Below are 23,909 nucleotides of genomic sequence, written 5' to 3'. Positions count from 1 at the left end.
AAAGCACTTCAATAAATAAAGATGCTAAATAAAATCGCAATGGCCCTGTACTCTCTCCCTGCTTCTAGGATTTCTCTAGGGGAAGGAAAGGGTGGGCACTGTCGGGAGTCTTTTAGCTTGGCTGGATGACCTACACCTCTTTCTTACGGACCTTTTATTAAAGGCAGTTTACCTGCCTTTCCCGGTGCAGCGGAGAAGCCACGATAGTACGTGTGCTTGCTTTTTTTTTTTTTCTGTGGCAGGGAGGTGACAAGTGGGAAGCTGTCTTTGCAAGCCCTCTGTAACGCTAATGGGAGCTGCAGGTTGGTGTTCCCCGGAGTTGTTTTTTATTTGTTGGGTTTTTTTTTGTTCCTCCTTCCCAAAGACTAACCCGGGAACACTTGTTGAAGGATAAAATTAAAAAGCCCATGGCAGTTTATATTGAGGACAGCGTGTTTGCTTTCGCATCACGCTGGAGGGAATCGCTCTGCTACTGTCAGCAAATAAATAAAATAAGAGCTTTGTTTTAAATTAGACTTTCTTCTGGTAGCTAATTAGGCGAGCTGATACCTGCAGTTGCATTACCTAGGCACCAACTGTACCGTGCATATTTGAGGCATATGCTTGGTGTCGGCAGCTTCTAAACTTCATTAGCCCCTTGTTATCATTTTTTTTAAAGTATCTCTTTAATTGGATACAAGTTCCTTGGGGCTCTGGTGGCATCAACAGGGTCCTTCTTGGGGAGGGGGTGCCCATGAAACCCCTGGCAGGGATGAAGCCGAGGATTGCCGATACCGCCCGGCACTCTACGGCACCACGCTGCGAGCGCAAATTCGCCGCCAGCGCTGGTGCCTGATGCTCGCCGGCCACCGAGCGGAAAGCTCTGGGTTCCTGATGGCAAAAAATAACCGCTCGAAGCTCTTTTTTTGGGTGTTAGAGCATCCGGCCCTCGTACCGGGAGGGAGCGCTGGGCTGGATCCGTGGCTCCTATCCTGCCTGGTGTAGCAAGCGGGAGGAGAGCCAGGAGCTTGGCTTTCGCCTTCTCTCCTTCCCTTCGCTGTTATTAAAACCGCTCGAAGTTCTCGTCGGGCCTGTTGGGAAGGGAGGGCAGCCCGCAGGCAGCTCCGAGTGCCAGCGTCACCCTCCTCACCGGGGAGGAAGGCTCGGGGGGGGCCAACCCTCCTCTGCCTCCCACCCTGAAGGCTGCTCCTGTCCCCAAGCTGAGCCCTGAAAGGTTTTGGGCTTTATTTTTTTTTTTTTTTGGGGGGTGGGGGGGAATGGCTCGAAGCCTTCACCTTGCATCTTTATGGGTGGGAGAGCTGCCTGCCAGCTGGGGGGGAGGAAGCGGGGCTCCCCCAGGCCCGTGCCCATGCCCAGGGCTTTTCCCAGTGGGATCAACCCAGCCCTGGCTCCTCACTCAGTTTATAATTTTATTTTTTTTTTTTTTTTTTTTGGAGCCAGCCTACCCAGGACTTGACTTTATGGGGAAATGAAGCAGAGCAATTATCCCTGGGATAATTACACGGCCCTTGCACAAGGCGGTGGGGGCTTCCGACCCCTCGGGCCCCCCCCTCCAGCCCTGGCTCCCCAAACCGTGGGGTGTCCCCCCCCCACCCCGGGGGGGTCCCTGCCTCCCACCCCTGCCCTGTTCATTGTGCACAGGGGCTGTGGTGGAGGGGGGGTGGGTTTTTTCTTCCTTTCTTCCCCCCCCACTCCCCCATCTCCTGGAGCTGTTGTAAGGGGCTGCCCCCATCCCACATTCCTCTCCGGGAGGAGATAAGGATCCTGTCTGGCGCCGGGGTTTCAAATGCGCTCCCTGATTATCAGCAGGCGCCGGGGCAGAGCCCCAGGCACCAGATAAAGAGGGGAGAGGAGGAGGAGGAGGAAGGCTGCCGCCAGCTCTGCCCCGCTGCTCCCTACCCCACAGCCCCCCCAGACCTCGCTTAACATCACCCACTATGTGGAGGAAATTGTTAATCCCACTTGAAAGGGTATTTTAATTTTTTTAAATTTTTTTTTTTTTATTATTTTTTTGGGGGGCGTGCGCACCCAGGGCTCCTGGGACGTGGTGGCTGCCGGAGAGGACTTGCATGTCCCCCACCAGCCCCTTGCGTTGCATTTCTTGGCCTTGCACATCCCTCACCAGCCCCTTGCGTTGCACATCTGGCCTTGCATGTCCCTCACCGGCCCCTTGCATTGCACATCTGGCCTTGCATGTCCCCCACGAACTCCTTGTGTTGTGTGTCTTGGCCTTGCACGTCCCCCACCAGCGCCTTGCATTGCACATCTGGCCTTGCACATCCCCCACCAGCCCCTTGCATTGCACATCTGGCCTTGCACATCCCTCACCAGCCCCTTGCATTGCACATCTGGCCTTGCATGTCCCTCACCAGCCCCTTGCATTGCACATCTGGCCTTGCATGTCCCTCACCGGCCCCTTGCGTTGCACATCTGGTCTTGCACGTCCCCCACGAACTCCTTGTGTTGTGTGTCTTGGCCTTGCACGTCCCCCACCAGCACCTTGCATTGCACATCTGGCCTTGCACGTCCCCCACCAGCACCTTGCATTGCACATCTGGCCTTGCACGTCCCCCACCAGCGCCTTGCATTGCACATCTGGCCTTGCACGTCCCCCACCAGCGCCTTGCATTGCACATCTGGCCTTGCACATCCCTCACCAGCCCCTTGCATTGCACATCTGGCCTTGCATGTCCCCCACCAGCCCCTTGCGTTGCATTTCTTGGCCTTGCACGTCCCCCACCAACCCCTTGCGTTGCATGTCTTGGCCTTGCACGGCCCCCATCAACTCCTCAAGCTGGGCTTGGTCAAGGTGCCCTCTGGGTTTTGTGAGCTCTAGGGCAGGGTCTTTATCAGTCAAGTGAGCTCCGGACCGGACAAAAGCTCCTATCACCTTTGTATCCCAGCGTGGCATCTCTGTATGCAGTTAAACCCCATGTGTCTCCTCTCTGCCAAGGAATCTGGAGGCAAAGGAAGAGGCTTATCTTCCTGCTGGTGGCTGGAATGTTCTTGCAGCCCAAAGGCGTTTCTCTGCTGGGTTAATGCTGAGATCTGGGGAAAAAAAACCCAGGGCGTTTTGCCCTCTCTTTTCACTATTAAGCTTATAAATAACAGCACAGCATCCTGGGGAGGGGTGGTGGGTTTTGGTTTTTTTTCCTTAACTTTTTTTCCTCCTCCAAGTGCAACTCTGGGCTGATATCCCAGGAATGTGATCTCTCGAGCTCATAAAGCCCAGCTTCTGGCCTCCTCCTTTTTCTTCCTCCCTTCCCAGGCATTAAAAAGCCAGGCCTTGGGGATGAACTGGTGGGATCTTGCATCCACTGGGATGCTCCACAACATATGGGGCTTCTGGTTTCTGGTGTGATCTCTCTGAAGCTTCCTGCATTAATATTTGATGCTCTTCCTTGGGGTGAACATTAAAATGAAATGACCACCACCACCAAAAAAAAAAAAAGAAAAAAAAAAGTGCTTTTTGTTTTTACTGGGGAGAGAGAAAGGAGGGGGAAAAAGCTGAAATGCAATCGTTTTTTATGGCTTCCTGGAATGGCTTGGATGTGGGTTGGACGGCAGCGGGTCAGAAGCAGAAGGAGCAGATAGCCCCCATGATTGTCTGCCGACTTGCATCTTTCCCTTTCAGGTCGTAAATATAAAACCACTACTTGAAAAACAAAAAGCTCGTTAAGCTGTCATCGGGCTCCCTCTTGGAAGGCCATAAATGTGTCTCTTAGCAGTGGCTTTCGTTCCGTCTCGACTGGGGCATAGGCACCAGGTCCCCCACGGGGCTGGAGGGATGTCACTGCCCGTAGGGACACCAGTAGCTGGTGGGATCTTCCTGACCCCACTGACGAGGGGAGTAACATCCCACCACCACAAATTTGGGGCTCCCCATCCGTTCTTGACCTGTGCCTTGGTCTGCCATGTGGACCTTGGAGTATCACCTGGAGGTATGATGGTGTTCTAGTGGGGCTGAAGTGAAGCAGAGCGTTGGCTTCTCCTGTAAAGCTTCTGGTAGGGTGATAAAAGACAATAACATATTTGAAATTAAATTTACTCTTGCGATAATGGTGAGCTGGGCGTAGGGTTAAGGGGAGAGCGTCGCGAAGCACGATGGAACACCTCGGCCAAGCAATCTCCGAGCGCGGTTGGGTTTACGGTTGCGTCGGCAATGACGAGCGGTGGCCCTCGTCGACTGCCCTGCGGCGGGGGCAGGCGCCGCGGGCAAGGGCACAGGCTCCTGCCTCTGCACCACCTCATTGATTTTAGCGCAAACAGCTCGGCTCAGCTCCTTGCAACTTGCTGAGGCGGGTGTTAAGAGATGATTCAAATAAGCAGCCCAGCAGAGAGGAGGAGGAGGTGGTGGTGAAGAGCGTCCCATTGCCTTCTCCTGGGAAGATGGTCTGCAAAGGAGCAGCCAGGAGAGTCGGTTGGTTTCGTGGCTGGTGGTTGACCTAAACGCAGGTTGTTTTGGGATGTCTGTCGTTCTGGTGGGGTTTTTCCGCTGTCTCTGGCTGCGTTACGACTAGGCAAAACAACCTTGGAGATCCTTCCTGTGCCCTGGTGTGGGGCTTGGATGTGGGGATGGCGAGGGAAGAGACCTGGAGCGGGCACCCTTGTGACCTGTGGGCATCGGGCAGCTACCAGTGGGTGCAGAAGCAATCCATCCTGGTGGGGAAAGGATATCGATATTTTATGGCCTGTTTTTCTTCTAGAGAGATATTGTCTACACTGAGAATAAGGACGCCCATCCCCGTGATCTGTTTGTCATTTAGAGCCCCGATATTTTTCTCTTGGTTACACCATGTGCTGAAAATGCAACCGCTCTCGCATTAACATCTAATTAGCAGCAGCTAAAAAAACGTGCCTGAAACGGGAGGAGAAAGAAAAGGGTGAGAAATTAAAGATGCAAAAGACCTGTTAGATCATCTGGCCCTTCCTTTGGGATTGTTTCTGCGGTGTTTTGTCCAGTCTTGCTCAAAAGTCTCCAGGGCCATTACCGCTTCCCTCAGAGGCCATTTCATTGTGTATTGAGAGAAACCTTTATAAATGTAAAAGCTTTATACAATTGAGGTAAAAGAAACAGATGGAGTCATTGTATTGTTCTTTGTAATCAGCTTTGCTTTTCATTAATTTCCTCCCCAAAGCCTTATTTAGGCTGGGAATTTTAAAGAAAAAGCAGGGAAACAAGCACGTGCGAGGGATGGTGGGAACAGGGCTGCCCGGCTCCGGTGGGTTCCTGTGCATCACCCTCCTCGCCCCGACAGCCTGGATGTGTTCAGACACCTTCGGGAGCCTGTCTGCCTGCTCGCTTGGCCAAATTGAGCTGCGGCGTTGCACACCGGGGACTGGTTCGGTGCTCTCGCCGCCTCTTGTGATGGGGTCCGAGTGTAGCCTTTCAATTTAGCTATTTTTAATGATGACAAGTAAGAGCACGCAAAAAAAACCCAAAACAAAACAAAAGCCACAGGTGGGCATCAGCTGGTGCAAACGTGGCTGAGAGTCACAGAACAAAGTCGGACTGGGCTTTTGCGGCTGCAGTGGCTCGAGGTCCCTGGTGCTCGGCGTTTGGGAGTTGTGCCCTTTGCCGCAGGGCGTGCAGCGAGATGGAATTGGGCACGCAGCATCCTATATCCCTGTCCCTGACACATCGGATGCTTTTTGCTAGTGGTGTGTTCTGGGTGAGGCTTCTTTAACTAGGTCTCTATATCCTCTGGTGTCCCGGTGTTTTTGCTTTTTTAACCTTGCCAGCTTGCTGGATAATTTTTTCCTTTCAAGTGCCTTGGTTCTTTCCCTTCCCAAACCACTGTCCTTCCTCCTCTGATATTTTTTTCTTTCCTCTTCCCTGTTTTGCTCTCTGACATCCCCGTTCTCATCCCTAACGTCTCCCTGTCACTCCCCAAGTCCCCTGCCTCGCGTCTTGGCTCTCCAAGGGGAAATGCTCCAAATTCAGGCAGGCTGCCAGCATGGGGGGCAAAACACCCCCAAAGAAATGCCCTTGTCCTTCCTCCTCTTGTGGGACACCTGAGCCACGAGCGTTACCGCCGTTGGCCTTCGGCGCTCCTGTATGCCACCGTGCACGTGTACACGATGAGAAATGAGCAGCGGGCGCCAGATGCTGCGCAGCCGGTTGCCGTTTTCTCGCCGGCGCGGTCCAGCGCCGGACCGGCGTTAATCCTCCCCGCTGGAAAACGTGAGAAGCTAATCCCAGGCTCTGCCAGAGCAAATGGCAAATATATCTCTGCCTGCGTAGGAAATGCAGAGGAGATGTTTTGGGGGGAACTGGGGTTTGCTTTGGTTTTATCTGGTGAGCTGGGGGGATCCCATCCTGTGCAAGGAGCAGCCGGTTTGCTCCGAGGAGCCGAGTGAAGCTGGTTTGCCAGAAGTTTGGTGCTTTGCCCCATGCCCCGACGCAGCCGGTGGGACGGCGAAGGAGGCAGCGTCGTCGCTCCGTGCGTTTGAGCGCGGTTATCGCCTTTCCCAGTTACAAACGCAGCTGCTGTGACCCAGACCCGTCCTAAGCATCGCCGCTTTTTCGTCGCAACCACCCCCCCGCTAGCTAATAACTCTGCGGGTTTGCTCGCATCCCTGTGCCCCCCTTTTTTCTCACCCCCGGAGCACCCCGTTGGCTGTGGGCGGGTGGAGAGGGAAGACGTGGGATGGCAGCTTGGGCTGGCGGCCACGGGGGGGAATTCCCCCGTGCGGAGGGCCTGCCGAGCCGGCTTTCCTCCCGCGCAGCCGGGCTGGAACCTGCCCAAACATCAGGCCCTGCAACCTCCGCAGGCTTCCCCGGTGTGTGCGTGGGGTAGTGCGCCGGGCGGCTCTTTCTGCAGGGCTTTTGGGGGAGTAAGAGCAGGAGATGAGAAACAGAAGAAGAAAATATCCCCAGCCCCTTGCATCTGCTGGGCAGAACCTCCTTTCTCCTGCGGAGGAGGATGTGGAGCATCTCTTGGGGCTGGGAAAGCGTGCCCTGGTGCCAGCCTGCCTCTGTCCCGCAATGCTCGGAGCCTCTACTAACGTGTCTTGCGATGCTTGGGGCATCCTTTAACGCTCAGAGCCCCGCACAGGGCTATTCCTGCAGTGCTTGGAGCGTCCTCCAATGCTCGAAGTCCCGCACCGGGATGTCCTGCTCGGCGGTGACGTGTTCCTGGGGCTTTCCACCCTCTGGCAGAGGAGCTGCCCATGCCCACCATCGCAACGGGCTGAGACGCCCGTTGCGTTCCCCGTGTGGGAATAGCAGAAGGGGTTACTCATTTTGCCCGGCGCAGAGAGGGACGGGAAGCTCAGGAATTGCATTGCTCAGCCAACGAGATGAGCCGAGTGATGGGCACAGCTTTCCCCAAGGAATGCCCTTTTGGGGCAGGGGAGGGGGGTTTGGGTACCCGTGCTGATTTGGAAGCGCGAGAGCAGGTACCCGGAGCCGTGCCGGAGGCTGGGCTTGCAGGATGGCCGGGGCCAGATGTTTCCCAGATGTTACTCACTTCCTGTCTGGCTCCTCCGCATTTAGCTTTTTATGTACTTGTTTGTTTTGGACTACAAACAAAATAAAAAGGGTTTTTATAACCCCGTTCCCATGAGGCTACGAGTTCAGGATATAATCTGAAGTCTATTCACTATTGTCTCGATCCCTCTCCCTGCCCTCGGTGTCGTCCCTGGGCACGCACAAACTCACACGCTGCTTTTGTTAAAATAGTTTTTTTCCCACATGACGTCTTTTCTCAACGGGCCACCGGGCATTTTTCCTTATGACCTCCTCCAGTGCTCAGGAGAGCGGTGGGAATATCCCTGGCCAGTGTGGGATGGAGGCAGGAGGAGGAAACACTGTGTTTCTTGGTCCTGACCTGCTCCTTGCCATGGGCTGTACTGTTAGAAGGATTCTCCTGTGCGTCTGAGGATGGGAAACTCATTGCACTGATGGTATCCAGCATCCCGACGGATTGTCCTTGTGTCAGCACTTTGCCTTGCTGAGGATGCTTGGAGCGGGATGGGGGGGATGCGGAGAGAGCAAAAGAGCCACATAGACCACTTTTAAAAGAAGAAAAGATTAAACCACTTGGATTAAAGGTGTTTGTACTTGGTCAGGTGAATGCAGGGGTTAAAAAAGAAAAAAAAAAATCAAAAAGGGGTCAGGAAGGGTATTATATAAGGGAACGCTCTCAGCTTAGGGGTAGGGAGGAGGGGAAAAAAACTTATCTAAAAGTATCGTATGTTCTGGCATGTCAGGAAGTCCCAGCAATTGCCGTAACCAAGAGCTGTTACAAGTGCAGCGACGGAGTTTTCCTCTCCTGGAAAGGACCCGGAGCAGAACCGGTCCTGCTGCTCGGCCGGCTCCTTCAGCGGATGCTCCCCTGCCTGTCCCCCTGGGTCTCGGGCATCCACTGTAATCCGCTGGGGCTCAGACACGCGGGGTAACAAAACGAAGCTGCCAGCATCCCTTTAAAATGTGTATGTTTGGCTCTTTCTGGTCTCCTCTCCCTTCATTTATATAATTTTTTTTTCTGCCCGTTGGGGTTAAGGCCCCTTTCCCTCTTTTCTTTCTCCTTCTCTCTTAATTGCCTGTTAAATAATTTAAATATTTAGGACTAAAGGGCTTCAATTATCCATTAATTTACATTAGTAATTTATATATCAGGCTGAATGGACACACTGTTAGTGTAATGGGTCCCCACGGACAGGCAGAAGCCGTGCTGCAGTGCATTTTCCTGGAAGCACAGCAGTTTCTTTACACCTCCCAGCCTTTATTTCAAGCGTATGCATGTGGGGCCAGGCTGCTGCGGAGCCCGGCACGCTCCCGCACGCTTGCAGGTGGCAAACGCAACCCCGGCTCCTTGCGAGAGGGTTGCTTGGGGTTTGATGCAGCTTTTTTTTTTTTTTTTTTTTTTCCAGTTTGAGATGCCGGCGCTGCCGGGTACAATTCCTGCACTATACAGAGCACACCTAAATATCCCCCTCTGACCTCGGCTGCAAGCGACCCTGTCCTTAGCAGGTTGTAGCTTAGACTTAGCACTAGATTTGAGACTAAACCCTGGCTTTAAGTTCAACCAGAAGGGTTGTATCCCTGCGTGGGTCTGCATTTGATGGTTGCTGCTTACTGGGGCGGAGGAGCCCTGGTCGGGGGCTCCTGTAGGCACCAAGCGGCTGAACCGGCGGAGCTCGGCGTGCTTCCAGGAAAACTCGTCTCTCTAGGAGCAGGGAGAGACCTGTGGGAAGGTGCTGGAAGATCCTCAACCCCGTCTGCCGCCTCCTTGGCGTGTGCGTGCGTTGCAAGCCCCGAGCTTAAGCCTCGCCTATAGATGAGCCTATAGACGAGCCTATAGATGAGCCAGGCTCGAACACGGCGCGCGGTGGCGGCTGCCTCCCTTAGCGACGACAGGGTTAATTTGGGAGGCCCAGCGCGGGGCGGCGGGGGCTTTCTGAGGCTAAGCCCCTTGGCCGCAGGCTAAAGCCACCCGTGGGTGCCGTGGGGATGCCGGGAATCGGATCTGGAATGGTGGGTGGCTGGTTCTTAGCCTCAAAGGCCGATGTCCCCTGGGGTGGTGACAGCTGGTTCTTCCCCCCCTGTCACCCTGCCCCAGGTCGGGGATGGGGCAATATCTATTTTCTGCATTCAGAAATACCATTTGGGGGGGTTTTGGGGTGCTTGGACACGGTTGGTTTGAACCCAACCCGATCACCAGCAAGCCCTGGGCTTGCTGGCAGCCGCGATGGGCAACTGACGGTGCCGTGGCATCGCCGGGCAGGAACAGCCAGGATCATCAGAATCCGTCCCTGCCGCGGCACGGGCGTCGGGCAGCATCTAGATGCCCCGGTCCAGGGCAGGAGGGAGGCCATTTACTGATTGGGCTCCAGGGAAGAGCAAATTGGAGCCGAGCTCCATCGCTGGGGATGCGGGAGTGTGTCCCGCTCGGAGGGGGGAGGCTGGCCCATGGCCCTGGGCGAGGGGGTCCGCAGCAGCCCTGCCTGCCCTCCCAGAGCAGAGGTCACTTAATGACTCTGATTACCCACAGCGTGGCCGTATTTAAAGCAATTAGCGCAAATCACTTATGGAAATGCAGCCGCTGGGGGACGGAGAGGAGAAGAGGACGAGGCTGGGGGGCACGGTGCTTTTTTCTTCCTTTTCCCCTGTGCAAGCACGCTTGATGCTCAGTACGCGTGATCCTTTGCCCCTGCTCCCTTGAGACCTTTCTGGATCACCTCTGGTCCCTCTCTCTTGCTGCACATCCTTCGGCGATGCCTCCGAGCCCTGCAAAAACCCATTTCGCTGCTAGCCTGGCTAAGGCTATGCCTCGGGTGTCCCGCATCCATCCTCGCTACGCTCCAGTTTTGAGGTTGGAGATGCTCAGCGCATTTGTCACTGTCAAGTCTCTGGATTCAGCATCCCAAACTTCATTTAATTTGGTAGCGTTGCACCTTGCTAGCAAGCATCCTCATTTTTTAGGGCAATTTTTATTGATGCCTTGGGGTCCTGTAGCATCGAGTGAGAAGGGACGAGAGGGGAAGGCTCGGGAGGGAGTGTGACTTGCGTGTCGGTGTATCGCTACGTGTGGGTCCGTACAGGTCGCAGCATCGGGGAAGATGCTCCAGGTGGGGTATCACCCCTGTGGGTCGGCACAGACCCCCAAAGCCGGGGGACATTTCCAGCCCTGGCACCTCCGGTGCCGAGCGTGGTACCCGCGCTGAGAAGGGAAGGATGCTCGTGGGGAGGCTGGCCCACCTGGGAGTCGGGATTTTGGTCCGTGGGGCAGAGCGGGAGCGCGTGTGCCGGAGGACAAAGGGAGGAAAGAGAAACTCAGCGCTGCGGGAACACGGACTGCATCCAGAGAAGAAAAGGTGGAAATTCCCAGCGGTGAGAAAGGAAGAAACTGGCTGCAGCGGCACGGGGTCCCATGGTATTTAAATGCCAGGGAGGGGAGGAGGGTGCCAAACAACATTAGGAAGCTCCCGAAGGCTTCCCACCATGGTGTTCGTGGGAATGGGAGCAGGAGGGAAAAGGCTTTGTTTTTTTGGAGGGGTTTCCTTCCGCTGGAGCATGGTGTGTTTCTCCCCCCAGTGTGGGCAGGGAGGCAGCGATGCCAGGCAAAGGCAGGCACCGAAAACAGGCACTCACCAGAAGACCCCCCCCCAAACCCTCCCAGCTTTAATAAAATCTCAGCTTTTTGCTCTATGTAAAAGCAGGTGCGAAGTGGTAGGAGCCCAGCTGGCTTCAGGGTTTTAGAGGGGAAGGAATAAAACTAATCAAGGTAATTGCTAAAATCCTTCTGCAACCAGCCGGAGACCTCTCTCCGTGCTGCGATGGGAAAGCCGAGCTCTGGTCTCGGGTACCTGCTCTCCTACCTGCTCTTGGCTGCAGGGATTAAAGTATAATGGAGGCAAAGGGATGGGGAAGCCTTGTCCTCTAAGCTACTCTCACCGATTGTTTGGGTTTTATTCTTTAATAGGGATATTGCTGAAAGAGTAGGGAGAGAAAAGTCTTAATATTTGATATTCAACATCAGCAGGGATTCCTTCTTTTTTTTTTTTTCCCCCCCCTTAAATCTTTTTTCTAACCCTGTTCTCCTCCCTCCCCCCTTTTTTCCTTCTGTTTTTTCCCTTATTGTCGCAGTAAAATGAGAAGGGAAGAAAAGGGCAGAGAAAGGACAATGAAAAGCAAAATATTTCCAGCCTCCATTTGTGGTGGTTGTTTTTTTGTTTTTGATTGTAGCAACAAATCTGAAAGATTAAGGGCAACTTTAAAGACTGTTTAATAAAGGGACCTTAATCAGCCGCTCTTGTGATGTTCCTCCCCCAGCTGAATTAATGGGGGATGTGAGGCATCGAACGGGCTTATTTTTATGATTAGAAAATAATGCACTGATTAAAATGATTTAAAATCAGTACAGCGTTACACCCAGCACCTTCCTCTATGGAATTGGAACACCCCGCAGGGTGGGAGATGACCCCGGCCGGTGGGGCTGGCGGTGGGAGCCCTGGCACGGGGAGCGGGTGCTGCGGGTACCGGGGAGCGGGTGCTGCTCCCAACCCACGCCTGCCGCCGAGCGAGCTGTGGGAGAAGAGTGGGAAAAGCGTCGGGGAAAGTAGGGCAGCGTCTGGCGAGGGGCCTGCGGAGAGGCTGGCTGGAGGCGGGGGGAGCATCCTTCCAGCCGGCTTTGGCTTCCCGGGGCTTGCGGGAGATGCTGGGGAGGAGAGAGTGGGTGAGAAAAAGACAAAAAATGAGGAGGAGAGAGAAAAAAAAAAAAAAAAAAGCTTTCTCCTTTTGCACTGCTTCTCCCTTCTTCGCAGCCAGCTGCCTGAACTTTTTGCTTTACCTTGTTGGGCTCGTGCCATCCCTCGCTCCCCCGCATCGTGGGACACGCACGGCCCTCCGGGATTTTGGCACAGAAGTGCCACTCGGGACCATCAAATCTCGTGAGCCGCTTTTAGAGGGCATGGCTGGGTTGTCTCCCCGCCTCGAGGTTTGGCATCTGGATGCTCAGAGGGCAAAACCTGCTCCCCTCCAGCTCACGGTCCCCGTGTGATGTGCGTGTCCGAGACGGGATGGATGCTTGGAGCTGGGATGCGCGGTGGGCAGCAGAGCGTCCTTCTCCTCCCACGGAGCACCAAGGGGGTTCGCAGCCCCGCTCGCTGCTGATTTCAAGTTGCTTGTCGTGCCCGAAGCCAAGGCGGTCGCCTCCGGATTTGCACGTTGAGGAAAAAAAAAAAAAACCAACCAAAAAAAAAAAAACCCATTGCAGAACAGCCGCCTGGAAATTGCACTCTCAGGGGGAACGCTGGGGAATTTACATTTTTAAATATGTATGTAATTTGGGCGAGGGGGAAATCGCTTTCTGTCTGCGAAACCAGCAACTTTCTTTCTCACGGAGTTAGCATTTTAAAACTGCATTGCTCATTTGAACAGGAGACCCCTTTTTTTTTTTTTTTTTCCCCTCCAGTGAGATTGCATCTTGCACTTGATTTACTGCAGTTTGAATGATAATTAATAATTCCTTGGACTTTCTGGCATTAACCGGGGCAACAAGTCCCTGTTTGTTCCTTGGTTTCTTTTCCCTTCTCTCTTTTCTTGTTGAAATTATTATTCTTTTCACAACAGAAACACAGTACATGCCATACATGTGAATAAACAGCATATTACTGCATTATCCGCTGCTGGCTTTTTTCTTTTATGAGCCAAAGCAAATAAATAAAAGTTTATATAATTATTATATCCATTAAAAATAACGCTGTAGCTCAGTAAACAGAACAAACTATACAAGAGTACTGCGACAATGGAATTAAAATAGCACAAAGAAAAGTGTCCGTGCCCATAACAAGAACCAGCACTAGATGAAATTTGGAGATAGTTTTCAAACATAACTGCTTCCCTGAAGGAAATGTGGAAAATAGCACAAAAGAAGCGAGCACAATAGAGTGTAACAGGGATTTGCTACATAATTCCTCCTCCTTTTTTCTTTCTTTCTTTTCTTTTCTTTTTTTTTTTTTTTTATTCATTCCCCTTTCCGTGGGTATTTACGGGGATTCACGAGGCTCACAGCTCTGCTCTGTTAAAACCAGAAATAAGGAACAATTTACTCCAATCTGCCCGTGCCGTGTTATAAATCTATATAATGAAAAATGAAGAGGTTTGTACCATAAGGGATCTCAGCTGTTTACACTTCTCAGGAGGCTTCGCCTTTGATTATCATAATCATAAAGATAAACAAAAGAGTAGTGGCTCCATAAATACTCCAGCGTAATGCATAATCAACAAGATAAATCTCTCTCCTCTGAACTCCCAGCAAGTGAAGTTGCTGCCAGAGCCTGGGTGTTTCTTCTCCGGGGATGGCGGTGGTCAGGATTTGGGTTGAACCCTCTTAGCCGTGGCTTGCAGCGGTACGGGGATGCTCTCGTGGGATGCACGAGGATGCTGCGGTGGGATGCCCCGTGCGAAGGCACCCTGCTTTTAGTTTTTCTCTCGGGCTGCTTTGCAAAAGCCTGACCTGGGGATTTAGCTAAAGAGATGATTTTTTTTTTTTTTTTTTTCAGTCAGGTGAAGTGGTTTTTGATCGATAAAGCCGTTGCATGCAATAACATCCTTGGCGCTGCCTTTTTCCCACTCTTTTCCCAGCAGAGACTTTGCTTTCTGTTTTTTTTTTCCCCCTTCTCGTCCGGTTCTGATTTAATAAAGGTGCGCAGCGAGGGAGGCCGGCTGCAGGCTTTTCATTTGGCTGGGAGAGGAATCTGCTTATTTTTTTCCAAGGGTGTAATTAGGGCTGGCGGGGTGCACCCCCTCATTACCCACGCTGGGGAGGAATGCTCTCTAATTATAATGTTTGCCTGCCGCCGGGCGGGGGGGGAACTGCTAACCCATCTGGGATGCTGCTGCGAAATGTCTGTCTGTCCCGGTGTCCGTCTGTCCCGGGCTGGGTGGGCTCCAGGAGGAGCTGGAGGTGATGGGATGGGGCTCGCTCCTGGCTGGATTTTACCCCGGGGGGGTGATGCCAGGTTTGGCAGGAAGGGGGATGCAAAGGGACGCTAAAACTCCTGGGAGAGGGCAATCGATGGAGGAAAATGAGCCGGTTTGTCAGGCAGAGATGCTTTGGGGAAAAGGTTAAGTGGTTTTTTTCCAAATTTAGTTATTAATAAAAGATGGGTGAGAACAGAGAGGCTCTATTGTGTTGCATGGGGGCTTTCCTGGCTGCTGGGAGCAGGAGGGGTGGCCTCCACTTTTTTTTTTTTTTGGGGGGGGGGGGGGTGTGGATGGAGAGGAAGACCCTAGAAACGCACAGCCCCGAGGTGGAGCGACACCTTCTGCGGACCTCGGCGCGCCGCCGGTAGCGAGGGTTGAACACGACAACGTGTCACGTACTGTGGTTTTGTGGTGCAGCCTTTGCTGAGTTACCATTGCACGTGCTTGGGGAAGGTGTCAGACGCCACGGGGATGGGCACCCCACGAGCACGTCAGTGGCTGCCCATCCCCGTGGCTTTTTGACCTCCAAATCCAACCTTGCTCCAGGTTGGCGAGGAGATGCCAGGTACCAGTGTTTCTCCTTGCTACCGCTGAAGGCTCCATGCTCGGTTTTTTGGCCTCTGCGGGCATTTTGGGTCTGTCCCATCCCATCCCCTCGGTCCTCCTGCGGCAGGAGAGCTTAACGAGCGCCACGCTGAGTTAACGAGGCCAGGGGGTTACATCAGCAAGCTGTAGCCCTTGGGACGACGGTGCCGAGGGCCTGTTACATCCCCTGCATCTCGCTTTCATCAGCGCTTCCCAGCTTGTGTCCGAACCCGCTTTAAACTCTTCGGAGGGTTTCGAAGGCACGGGATTTGGTGGGCTCTGTGCAAGGAGGTAGCAGGGCGAGAGCTGGGGAAGAAGCTTCACTCGGTGCAAGTGGCTTCAAATCTTCCGAACCCATCCTCAACGACACTTTTTATTTCGGGTCATCCTCCTTTCTCCCCGCTTTGCCTCCGATGGTTTGCGTCCCCGTAGAAGGGGCGGTGGGTCGTGGCTTTGCGCAGCACCGCTCGGCCTCACGGAGGATTTGCCGTTGAAGATGCCACGAGCTGCCGGCACCTCCTCGGCAGCGGGGTTTGGTGTTGGGAGACCACGCTGGTGCGCGGAAAGCTGAATTTGTGCGATGGGGAGCAGAGCAGGGAGGGGAAGGGGATGGCTCGGGGAAGAGACGGTGATGTTTTGGGGAGAGAGGATGCTCACGGTGCTTTTAGGAGGAAAACCTCGGCTATGTTTTACTGCTGGACCTGAAATTATCCCAGGAGGACATTCTGCAACGGGAAGCCCTTGGGAACAGGGAAAGCCGGGACCGGTGATGCCGGCTTCCCCTGAGCTCAGGGATGGAGTGAAACGTGGTGGGATGAGACCTGCGTCCCATGCCACGACTCCGGCATCACAATTTGCTGGAGCTTAAATGGCAACAGCGCTAATCCCTAAATGAGTCCGTTCATACATTTCCCCCAGAGGCAATAGGAAGGGAGATTTGGGGAGGGGGTAGAGCCCTGCTCCAGCCTTTCAGACACCTCCTTGAGCCAAACCGGTGGCCGGAGCATTCCCACCAGCTCGGTCTCTTGAGCCGGAGCCATCCCCATCCCTACGGGGGGATTGGGAAGGCAGGCGGCTCTCCTCCTCCAGTGCTGGAGATAAGCTGTCATTTTATTTTTTTTTTTCATTTCTACAGGAGGATTTCTACCCACCCCGGCAGGCAGGAATGGGTTTAACCATTGCCTCTCAGGCCTTCGCACGAAATAGCGCTCACCCTGAGACAGGCGTGAATGGGGGGAGATGGAAGCAGAAGGGGTTAAGTGCCCACCGCCGCTAAGATTTAGCTGGAGAAACCCAGCCGGAGAAACCCAGGCATCCTGGCTTAATCCTTACATCGCATTCCTGCCTGCCCGGTGCAACGGGGAGGGATGCGTGGCCGTGGGTGATGGGCACCGGGCTTCGCTGCCGCTAATGCTCCTGTAATCTTCCAAATATTTGGAGGGATAACAATTGCAGGAGAGAGGATTTTAACGCTTTCCTGCAGAGGTTTGCTCGGCCGTTGCTGCAAAGGGAATCGCTTTCTGGGCTCGTCATCCCTTGTGCCATGTGTTTTGGGGTGATGGAGGGGTGATTAACGCTCGAACCCGGCCCGGTGCTGCTCCCCGTGCAGGCTGCTGGTGTTGGTTGGTCGGGGTCATCGATCTTCAACCAAATTGCAAACGCTGGCTGCAAACATCTGCAAGTCACCCCCCGGGGAACAGCTGCTGTGGATAATCCAGCTCAACCCCAGCAGATTAAAATGTGTGATGAAAGATGGGGGAGAAGAGGCCGGAGAGGAAAGAAATCACCAGTGCTTATTCCCCTTCTCCCTTTTCCGCCTTGCTGCTCCTGTCGTGCTCATCCCTGGGGCTTCGGGGGGGGGGGGGGGGGGTTTGGTCCCACAGGTCAAGCCCGGAGCTGCCCCTTCCTTGCCTCTCCTCCCCCCAAAACAGATATAGTACCCAAGTCAGTGCTCCAGCCCGTCCCGTAGCACGTCACGCCGCGACACCCGACCGCGTGCCCCCGAGTAGTGTGAGACTGTGGGGTGGCGACAGCCTGGGACTTCCAAAAAGAAAAAAAACAACCCAAAAGGGAGCTGGGAAGCAGGCACCCACCTCCAGCGGGAAGGAGGGAAGCCGGCAGATGGGAACCCCCTGTAGACATCTGCCAGGGAGATGATGATTACAGTCAGTGTAGCGCGCTCTCAAATATTTATTAGTTTGTCGCTGCTGGGGTTTTTATGGCTTGTCTGATTGCAGTACTGGAAAGCCCGGCTGTGCAAGGCTCCTTCCCTGGCTTTGCATGCAAAAGTGTCTCTCTTGCGTTGCGCTGCTCCTGCGCTCAACGGGCCGAGTTGTCACCTCAGTTGGGATCAGAGCAGCGCTGGGCGAAATGGAAGGTGGCATCCGCGCACGTGTGGGTTAAAGCAGCCGTTCCCAAGGGCGATGCTTACCGCCAGCTCCTTGCAAGCACCAGTGCGAACCCTCCTGTTGACCAGGTCTTCACTGGTATTAAAACCGTCTGAACGTCTCAGTGCATAGCCCCAACCTGAGGTTGGCTGCCCAGCCTGGAGAAGCCAGAGACCTGCTTCTTGCAAGTTTTCTTACATCTATATATAATGCAACCATAATAGGAATAATAATGATAATAATAATAACATGCAAGACCATTGGAGGGGAAGTTGTCCTAGCCTTTACGGGGCTGTTTATCGATGTCCTTATTATGCTGGAGCAGACCAAAACCTTTCTCCAGCCCCTCTATCCTCTGCTCGTTTAATTCTAACACTGACAGCACTTCGTCCTGTCTATGCTAGAGCTATTTGCCCCCTGTCCTATGGGGGAAAGTGATGGCGTTGCACCACTGGGAAGGTGCTTTTTTTTTTTTTTTTTTGTATTTTGCAGTGGCTGCTGGATAGTCGGGGCAGCCGGGAGCAGCAGTCATTCCTCCACATGGCATGAGCGGGTGTGCTTTCCCCCCCGCCTCGACTGTACGTCAATTTTGGGGGGCCTCCACCTCCATGTGCGTTAGCAGAGCGAGAGGTTTCCCATGCGGCGGGTGGCCAGGCGTCAGGAGTGGGGATGAAAGGCTGGGTTGATGGCTAATGATAAATATGCCCAGCATGGTTCCTCTCCCTTTTCTCATCCAAAGTCCCTGTTGTTCCTCTGCCTTAATTCTTCCCCAGCACGTTTAAATACCAACGGCCGTATCCTGCTGGAGCCAAACGCCCTGCCCAGCTGCAAATACTTTTCTTCGGTCGCATAGGGCTGGTTTCTGGATGGAGAAATGAGTCTCCCCCTTGCTTTGGTCCCATCTGTGGGCAGGCGGGAGCCTGGGGGAACCGTGGGGTCAGAGCTCTGCGGCATGGCATCGGTGACGAGTCTGCCACAAAAACCCCATCATCTTTTTCCCTGTCTCCTGTTAGAGCTGCTTTTTTGGGCCCCAGATCTCTCTTGGCCAGAAACAAAAGATCTCTCAGCTGTTGCGAGTTTGCAGAATTTGAACTTTCCCAGCAGCTAGGATGCTTCTAACTTTAAAGTTTTGGGGTTTGGGGGTTCAAACCTTAAAAACAGCAAGTTTTTATAGCCACAAAAAGCAGGTGCTGGGTCTGGCTAGGGCTGGGGAGATCATCCTATTCGACTACCCTCATCCCCAAAGTCACTGTGCCCCCTTGAAGAAACCTGAAGCGTCGAGTTTGAGACCACCAGCATGGATTTGGGTAGACCCCTTTTCGGGACGGGGGGTCCGGATGGGACCCATCGATGTGGGGGTCGGCGGATTTTCAGTACCGCTGGTGGTGGTTCAGCCCCGAACCCTGTGCTGGGCGACCGAGGTGGCTCCCACCGCAGCCCAGAGCGTCACCCATCCGGCTGCAGATGATTGTGCGTGAGTCACAAATCTGCGATTTTCATCCCCGTCAGGCCGTGACTCATCCCCTCCCCGCTCCCAGATCTTCTCGGATGACCTAAAGTCTCATTTAGCATCACCAAAGTGGCAGTGGGGTGGGAGAAAACGTGTCTTTGGTGTTGGCTGCTGGAGGAGGACTTCTCCTTGCCCGTGGTTTTGGGTCAGGGGACACGTGCGCTTCGAGGTGTCATCCCCACAGGGGAATTTCCTTCCGAAAATTGGCTTCTTCAGGGATGTTGGGGCTTTGTGGGTCACCCTTACGGTGCCGGGCAGGCTGCAGGACTCCTTGCCTGCATCTTGGGGTGTTACCCCTGGCTTGGGGAGAAGACAAAAAAAGTGGGAAGAAAGAAAAGAAATAAAAAGCAGCTGGCACAGATACAGAAGAAAAACTTAACGGGGAGCTTCAGGCCCGCGTTACGGCCAGGGTTGATGTATCTTGGAGTATTTAGCATCTCTGCCACTGCCCTCAGCGGTGCCTCGGGGAGGCTGGTGCTGGGGGGACTCTGCCAAGAGTCCCTGGGAAACTAATGGGCTTCAAGTGTTTATATTCCTTATAGTAAGCCTGCTTTCTAAGTCCACCTGCCCTTAGAGCTGTAAAAAAAAGCCCGGGAGCCACTCCTGCATCACACCAGTGGGTTTCGGAGGATGCTCTGCAGCGCGCGCTACCTGCGCCCTTTGCCGGCCGCCGAGCTCGGGACCGACTTTGCAGGCTGCGCGCTGCAGGGATGCGGAGAGCATCATTTCAGAGAGGTTTGCACATGAGCCCACGAGTGAAGTTTTGTTGGCTGCCTCTGTTGGCAGTTGGATTATCTCCTGCCAGCCCCCTTTGCCAGGGAATTTAGATTTGTGGCATCGAAGCGGTTTTAGAAAAAAACAACAACAAAAAAACCCCCAAAACAACAACTCGGTGGATGCAAAATTGAATAGTAAATTAAAAAAAGAAAAAAAAGTGATATTTGCTGCTGTGATAAGGTAAGAAGCTGCTCAGCAGGAGAGGGGAGCCTGACGCAGGCACGGGGAGAAGTGGGGGACAGTTCAAGGTGGGGGGCTCGCACCTCCTCACACCCCCGTGCCCCTGCCCGCGGCGGGGCGCTGGGAAAATTACAGGTCTGCAAATGAGCCGGGGGAGGGAATGGCTGGCAGTGGAGAGGTGGGGAAGAGCCAGCCAGAGAGAGAGAGAAATTAGCCTGGAGTTTAATTCATTGTTTCCAAAAGAGCAGTTAATGGATTATGACAAATGTCCTACCGCTCTCCCTTAGTGCTGTGTTAAATGGAAATGGAAAGTCAATTTTCCTAAATGGATTTTAAACGACTGACCTCGCGTGGTTTTTTTCCCTCACTGATTTTTGCTCGGGAGGCAGCTTGGTCATCTTGTTTTCTTGATGCGTCTGATGATTTTTTTCTTCTTCTTCTCCTTACACCTCGGGATTCTCTGAGTCTCTCCGTGCGGCGCTGCTCCTTGCCAAGGGTGATGAAGGGAGTGGGCTCCTTCCTTCCTTGCCAGCTCCGGAGATGTTATCACGGGGCTGGGGATATTTACTTTTTCCCACACGCTGCAGTGCCTGGAGTTGAGAATCGCAGCTCTCGCTGGAGAAGAGAGGAGGAGGAAGAAAAGCTCATAATTCTTTTAGGTGTAAAGAAAAGCCTCGTGATGTGACCTGACTGCTAGCGAGGTGCCCAGAAACAACAGGTTAAGCAGTAGCATCCCAGCGCGTGTATGTGTTTTATCGGTCCTGCAATATTTGGGGTTGATATTGATGGGCGAAATGGCTAGAAACCCGTTTCCTACGTTGGATGCTGCAGGTGCCCCTCGACGTCGGTCACGGCATCTTCTCAGGCCAGTGCTGGGCATGACCTGCCGTGAGGCTCCCGCTCCTCAGGGATTACGTCCCTGGGGGAGCCCTGAGGTGCTTGCTCCTTTTCAAGACTTTTCTTGGCCCGACCTGACCTCCTCTTCTGGTTATTTTTGCATTTAGATTGTTTTTGCGAGCAAACAAGCAGGAAGATGGAGATCACCGGGGCGCTGACCCCCTCTGGGTTCTGGGGTGGAATAGCGTGAATCCTGAGTGCGTTTTTGGGAGACGTTCTCTGGAGGTGGCTGGGCTGGAAGCGATCGCTCGCCTGTGATGGGCAGCGAGCCTGTCCCCGGGGGCTGTGCTGGCAGGGGCTGCCCGTGCCCCCCCCCAGCCCTTGTGCGATGCCGAGATCCGTACAGGAGCACGAGCGCTGGCAGGGGGTGGGATCCCAAATGTGGCTCCACCAAAAAGCGGGATCTGCGTGATTTGTGCCGTCACCACGGTCAGCGTTCCCAGCACAAGCCCTACCGGCGTTTAGCTCGGAGCGTGCCCGTGCATTCCTCAGGGCTGCGGGAGGGAGGTTTGGGATGGGGGACACCAACCCCTACGGAATCTCTCTGTGTCCCTGTCGCCATCCCCGGACTTGAGTTTGGTTTGCAAAAGCTGTCCTCCAGCAAGATTACCCAGGCTTTGGCGTCGGCCAGGGCTCGGGGCATGGATGGGGGGCTGGTACCCAGGCAAAACCAGGATGCACCCCGCAGCAGCAGCTCTCTAGCTAGCAGAGATTTGCTTTTTTTTTTGCTTTCCCGAGCATCCTCAGCAAGGGCTGTTGGTGACACCACCTCACGCAGGGCAGTCCTGGGAGGGAGAGGGAGGGATGAAGCGGCGTAGGTAGGAGTTGCGTCCCTGGTGGGACGGGACTAAGGGCACCTCCTGACCCTCTCGCTCCCCTGGCAGGGCTGGAGTACAGCGACGTGCTGCCCGACTCCTTCCCCTCGGCCCCGGCAGAGACCCTCCCTCACTTTCTGCTGGAGCCGCAGGACGCCTACATCGTGAAGAACAAGCCGGTGGAGCTCGTCTGCCGCGCCAACCCTGCCACCCAGATCTACTTCAAGTGCAACGGGGAGTGGGTTAACCAGAATGACCACGTCACCAAGGAGAGCCTGGACGAGGTCACCGGTGAGCAAACCCACGCCGGCATCCCCCTGCCTGCCCTTCCCCTCTCTTCTTTCCAGGCGCTTCGGCCCTTTTCTCTCTTGCACATCCACGCTGGAGATGATTCTCCTCCAGGTAGACCAACAGGTCTCTCTGATTCCTTTCTATCATTCCCGGGTGACTGCAATCTCATGAGGTCGCTTTTGTATGTTTTCCACCTCCTTGGTCCGTGCACAGCTTGCCTCTCTTTCCGTATCATCAGTGAATTTTAGTAGAGGAGCTGCTCCTTTCCAGAGCTTTGATGAAGGCTTGATGATGGCATGGGTCACCATACCCCATAGGAGCTTGGGGAAGTCAGCCCACGTTACCCTTTGGCAGGACTTGGGGTTGTTAAATGGGATTTGAAAGGCAGCACGTTTAAAACGGATTAAGAAAAAGGAAACGCTTTCCTGCAAAATGCCTAATCAACACGTAGGAGTCATTGCCACGAGGGGTGGCAAAGGCTGGCAGCTTACTCAGGTTCGCAAAGGGATTAGATGTTTAATGGGTAATGAGAACATTTGCAGGTAGGATTTGAAATGCCTTTTAATGGCAGATGAGCTCTTCCCTGCCTCGGAGGGTAAGTCAGCTGCTGGCTGCCTGAAATGGGGGGGTGAGAAGGTGGTTTAGGCATTTTAGGGGGTGTCTTATTCCATGGGACGGGGCTCCGCAGAGCTGCTTGCCCCGGGCTTTGAAACGTCCCGGCATGAGAACAAGGTGCGGGGGTTGGTTAGATCATGTAATCAAGTAGACTTGCTAAAATTGGGATGTGTTAGCTCGGCTCCCACCTTTTCTGCACCAATTTTGGTACCTGTGCCCTCATCAGGAGAGGAGGAAAACAGTCACGTTTCCCATGTAAGATCTGTTCTCTGCAAATCCCTGAGCCTGCGGCATCCTTCATCTCCAGAGGGCTTTAAACCAAGGCGGCCTTTTGAAGTGCTGCAGCGTTGGCCCCAGAAGGCAGGCTGGGCTTAGAGGAGAGAGACTTTGTCAGCCTGGAGGAGCACAAGTACTTTTATAGAATCTCCTCTTGTCCTTTTTTTCCCCAGCCTTGCCCTTCCCCAGCATCTCCTCGGCTCTTCAGCCAGTGCTAGCCGTGAGCCGGTCCTTACTTGGACGCGTCTCTGAACCTGCTCTGCAAAGGGAAGATCATTTCTTTTTTCCCTGTGGCTTTCTGAGCCTTTCCTAAGCTGCTTCATCTGTTCCTGGGGTGTTTTTCTTCCAGAGGATCTCTTTGTGAAGGATGGCCGAAAATGCATGGGAAAGCTGTCCCCTTGCTTCTCCGGAGGCTGTTGGGAGCAACTGGCAGCACCGTTTCTCTCTTGCGGGGTTCATCTCCACCTCCCAGCTCTCACAGAGGCCAGATTTGAAACCCTCACTGCTTGAGGGCAAAGTCAGCGCTGATTAATGACCGAGCAGCCTTTGCCAAGGGGTTATTAATTTATTTATTACCTGTGGCCGCACTGGGTCGAGCCAAAGGTTCGTGCGCCCTGCGTGGGGCAGTGGGGGATGCTTAGGGGAAGAGCATTGAACGGGGACGAGGATGGGGTGATGGGCCCCCCTCTGTTACCCTCCCAGCTTTCTACAGACCGTGGTTAGGGATTCCCTGGTCCAGCGGCGATATCGTAGCAGCGTGGTCCAGCCCTGGACGGATTCTTCCCCTGTTTGTGCGTCTAAATGCCAACAGGACTCATTCTCCTCCAGGTTGCCCCAGCATCCTGTAGCAGGGAGTTTCATGGCTTAGTGATGTACAGCGTGGAAAAAGCACTATATTTCTGGCCCTACCGCTTGATCCACCTCTTGAGTGAATACCCCTTACCGAATGACCTGCCTCGTGCAACTCTTGCGCAAAACAGGCTGGAGAAAACAGCAGAAAGTCTGTGCAGCAGGATCTTACCCTGTTTTAGGGGGGTCTCATTTGCTTTGGGCCAGCATCTCCCTCTCAGATCCCAGTCTGCACATGCAGAACATGCGGCAGCAATTTGGGAAGGAAACGGCGTACACCTTCTTCGCCCAGG

At 53.9% G+C, this 23,909-nt stretch overlaps 1 protein-coding gene across 2 annotated transcripts in view; it reads left to right on the top strand.

The window, feature by feature from the left end:
* UNC5B (unc-5 netrin receptor B) overlaps positions 1–23,909 on the top strand; it is a 56,197-nt gene that overhangs the window by 17,079 nt on the left and 15,209 nt on the right. For both annotated transcript variants that reach the window (XM_049811028.1, XM_049811027.1), the window contains exon 2: positions 21,655–21,876. In XM_049811028.1, the coding sequence (XP_049666985.1) occupies positions 21,655–21,876 (222 nt within the window). The remainder of the gene's footprint in view (positions 1–21,654; positions 21,877–23,909) is intronic.

The sequence above is a fragment of the Accipiter gentilis genome, chromosome 9, assembly GCF_929443795.1.
Source record: "Accipiter gentilis chromosome 9, bAccGen1.1, whole genome shotgun sequence".
Taxonomy (NCBI): Eukaryota; Metazoa; Chordata; class Aves; order Accipitriformes; family Accipitridae; genus Astur; species Astur gentilis.
The sequence above is the reverse complement of the archived record's forward strand: the minus strand, read 5'-3'. Positions and strand labels throughout refer to the sequence as shown.